At 38.6% G+C, this 3,895-nt stretch overlaps 1 protein-coding gene across 1 annotated transcript in view; it reads right to left on the bottom strand.

The window, feature by feature from the left end:
- Nucleotides 1–1,127: 1,127 nt before the first annotated feature.
- The window catches only part of LOC116016522 (U-box domain-containing protein 13-like), a 6,046-nt gene continuing 3,278 nt past the window's right edge, over nt 1,128–3,895 (bottom strand). The window contains exons 2-4 of the mRNA XM_031256829.1: nt 3,739–3,855; nt 3,063–3,509; nt 1,128–2,580 (exon numbers count right to left, since the gene is read on the bottom strand). Coding sequence (XP_031112689.1) covers nt 1,417–2,580; nt 3,063–3,509; nt 3,739–3,855 — 1,728 coding nt within the window. The 3' untranslated portion in view covers nt 1,128–1,416. The remainder of the gene's footprint in view (nt 2,581–3,062; nt 3,510–3,738; nt 3,856–3,895) is intronic.

Genomic DNA, 3,895 nt, shown 5'->3' with positions numbered 1-3,895 from the left:
ATATATATATATATATATATATATATATATATATATATATATATATATATATATATATATATATATATATAGGGTCAGGTTCAGGTGCGGCCATGCTCTCCCGTGCGGCCGTGCGGTTCACACCACTCAATGTTACGAAATACACCCCTCAATGTTAAGAAACACACCACACAAATATGCACTGTGGTGTGTTTCTTAACATTGTGGTGTGTTTCATTGTGATGTGTTTCTTAACATTGAGTAGTGTATTTTGTAACATTGAGTGGTGTGCGACCGCACGGGAGAGCACAGCTGCACCTGAACCGAAATATATATATATATATATATATATATATATANATATATATATATATATATATATATATATATATATATATATATCCATAACTTCTCAAATATCTCAAGTTCCACTTTAAATGAATTGAACATAATGAGTCTTACTTATATGTCTCACAAAATTGTTTTGAGCCTTACATACCAATATGGCGCAGGATCAATTTTGAAGAAACTAAGGACTCTTTTAAATGATAAAGAATTTATTAAATAACAGTGCACCACAAGTTAAATGTTTTTGTTCTAACAAACTCCTTAATATTGTTACAACATTTTCATAAATATGTTGCACAACCAAATGTTCAATAATTTGAACTTATGAATTTATATGAACAAATGCAAGATTGATACTCATGAATCTTTTGGACTTATTGTTTGACATACAATCCAATTTGAATGTATATGCAGATCAAATGAAAGCAATACTTAGTGTTAGACAACAATGAACTAATCCAATCGAGTTGAAATGCTCCATTTCTTGAAATGCTCCTCCGTTTTGAAAGGCCCCAATCGAGTTGAAAATCTCCATTCCTTGAAATGCATTCTCCATGAAACTGTGCGCATAGCATTGATTAATAAATATTGATTATTAACCTTGGGTTATAGAGGGTTGGAAAAAAATTAAGAAAAAAATATTAGAAACTTACAAGTTTATACTTAAGATAATCCACTTGTCTGAAATTTTGTCACCAGTAGCTAACATTTAAGTTAGATAAATCAAATGTGGCAATAATTTAAACATCATAGGACCAAATCTTAAAATTTTAATAGTCATAGACTAAATGTAGCAATGATTTAAAGCCTTTAGACCACATCTGAAAATTTTAATAATCAATGACTAAATGTGACAATAATTTAAAAGTCATGAAACCAAATCTAAAAATTTTAATAGTAAGAGACCAAATATGAGAATGATCACATATCCTTGGGACCGAGTGAAAATAACTCTTTCATGGATGATGGATCATGGATGTATACACCTTAAACACAAGATTAAAAAAAAAACAAATTTGAGTAAATGTAGAAGATGAGGTGATCTTCCACCTCCATCCTGTAGAATACAGAAACAACAAAAGATCCATCTCAACCGTCCACGGTGGCAGTTGACGCCGGCGGCCGTGACTGCAACTGGTTCTCAGTTTGAGCAGGAGTCTCTGCAGGCGGCGCCACCGTCTGGGCCGGGTTTTGTTGCTCAGCAAATCTGTTTATCTTCTCTAATAACTGTGCAGCTTTTCGTTTCCCTCTTTCTGTGCCATTCTGAGCTAAATCAAGCAAAGGTCCCATTATTCCCAGTTCTTGAGCTTCTACTACGTGTTGTTCTCCTGAGCAGAGGTGAACCAGAACTGCAGCTGCATTTTCTTTGTTTCTTGGGGACCCGTTGGCTATGACGCCCACTAGAACTGGCACAGCTTTTGCACCTCCAATGGCTACTTTCCCTTCAGGATGACTAGCCAAGATTGCCAGTATTGCTAAGGCCTCATCCACCATGTTGCCTTGTGGCTCGGTTAATAGCTGCATTAGCGTTGGCACGACACCCGCCCTTACTGCCTTGCCCTTGTTGCCTTGGTATATGCAGAGGTTGAAGAGTGCAGTTGCAGCGTCTTTCTTTCCTCGTTGGCTACCCTCGTTTAATAGGGTTACGAGGGGGGAGATTGCTCCAGAACCCCCGATTATGATCTTGTTTTCGTCCACAACCGAGAGGCTAAACAGAGTGGCAGCTGCGTTTTCCCGAGCTTCCATGCCTCCCTTCTTGAGCACATGGACAATCCCGGGCACTGCCCCGGAAGATATGATGGCTCCTTTATTGTCCTCACATATGGAGAGGTTAAGTAGAGCCGTGACCGCATGTTCTTGAGTGCGAGAATCGGGTGTGGATAGAAGGTTTACAAGCAGAGGAATGGCGCCAGCTTCAGCTATTGCTATACGATTGTCTGCATTGCGCTTGGCAAGAAGGCGGATTTCGCCTGCTGCAGTTCGTTGATCTTCGGGGTTGCCAGATCTTAGCTTGGAGATTAGAGTTTCAATCTTGGACCCCTCAGCAGTTGAGCAAGCGGACGTTGTCTGACAGGACTGAGAACTGCCAGGTCGTTTGGGCGGCTCTACCCCATTTGCCTCGCACCATTGAGTTATAAGGCTTCGTAAAACATAGTTGGGAGTGAGGGTATTGCTAGTGAGTGGCTGTTGCGTCTTTGGGCAAGTGGTATGTCCTGCTTCCAGCCATTTCTCGATGCAAGAACGTTCATACGTCTGCAGTACAAATAAGTTGTAACATGTTAGATGCAACGCAAAAATAATGAATCCAATACGACTTTGATCTTTATTAAGACAGAACAGTGTATTTTGATGGGTACAAGACCACCCTTTTATGCACACAATGGACACAAAAGTTAATGTAACAGAAAACATCTACTCCTGCCCGCACGGGAGCTCAGTTGGTTCCTGTGTGGCAGATTATGGGCAAGAAAACATCTACTCTGTAATTTGAAGACATGCAATGAATATTATCATCAAACCAACAATTTGGTACAACCTTTTACCCTATTGGTTCAAAATTTTCTACGAGCAATTAACTTGAAATGGAGAACAAAAACACTGAACTTGATCAGTTTCACATTTTTTTCTCAAATGGTGGAAACAGTTCTATTATGGTGACAAGAGAAATTAGTCAAATTAGATAACGATGAACACTAATTTCAATCCAAAATAAAACAATGAATCAGCTATCGTACCTGTCCTGTTGCAACAATGACTGGGTCTCTCATCAGCTCCAGTGATATAGGACAACGGAAATCATCTGGTATTGCGGGGGTCTTGTGACTCCCCTCTGTAGACGCCTGTCCACAACTCGAAGACACTTCTTTTGCAGAGGAAATAATGTCAGGATTTTCAGTCTGCACAAAATCTTTAATTCTCCTTAATAGCATCGACATCTTCTCTATGGTCTCCTCCGGGTCCCCACCAGTAGCAGTAACCATCTCGTGCAAAGCTAGAGATTCTTGTGTGAGGTCATTTATTCCAGCTAGTTGCAACTTTTCAACCAATCTCCTAAAGACAGCCGGATCCACTGCAGTATCACTATTACCATTGTAAAGGGATAACAAATCTTCATAAAGTTCGTCATCAGGTGAATCAGCTCTCGCTTTGGCCCTTCTGAACTGCAAAAGAACAAGCTCAACCTGGAAATAAAAGCATGTCACTGACAGATAAGAATAATGGTCAATAACATAAAATCAGAAATGAACTTTATTGGTGTCAACTTATTGTTTTCTTGCCTCTTCCATATATCATATCTGAGGGGTGGAACTAGTACAATATAACTAACATTTATTTCAATTCATTATGTTTGTTCCCAAAAAGGTAAAAGTCACCAAAAACAAAAAGACCAAACCTAGAACTGATACCAACCTGTTCTTTAACTTCGTCGGATATGTCAAGATTTTCATATGAAATTTCACCCAAAGCTTGTTCCAGCTGATTGGTCACTTCTTGAAATTGATTTGTGATTTGATCCCTTTCTAACACCTGCAAATTTAAAATTAAAAAAAAAAAAAAAAAAAAAAAA

This window comes from Ipomoea triloba, chromosome 4 (genome assembly GCF_003576645.1).
Source record: "Ipomoea triloba cultivar NCNSP0323 chromosome 4, ASM357664v1".
NCBI classification, from domain to species: Eukaryota; Viridiplantae; Streptophyta; class Magnoliopsida; order Solanales; family Convolvulaceae; genus Ipomoea; species Ipomoea triloba.
This window is presented reverse-complemented; position numbering and strand designations above follow the sequence as displayed.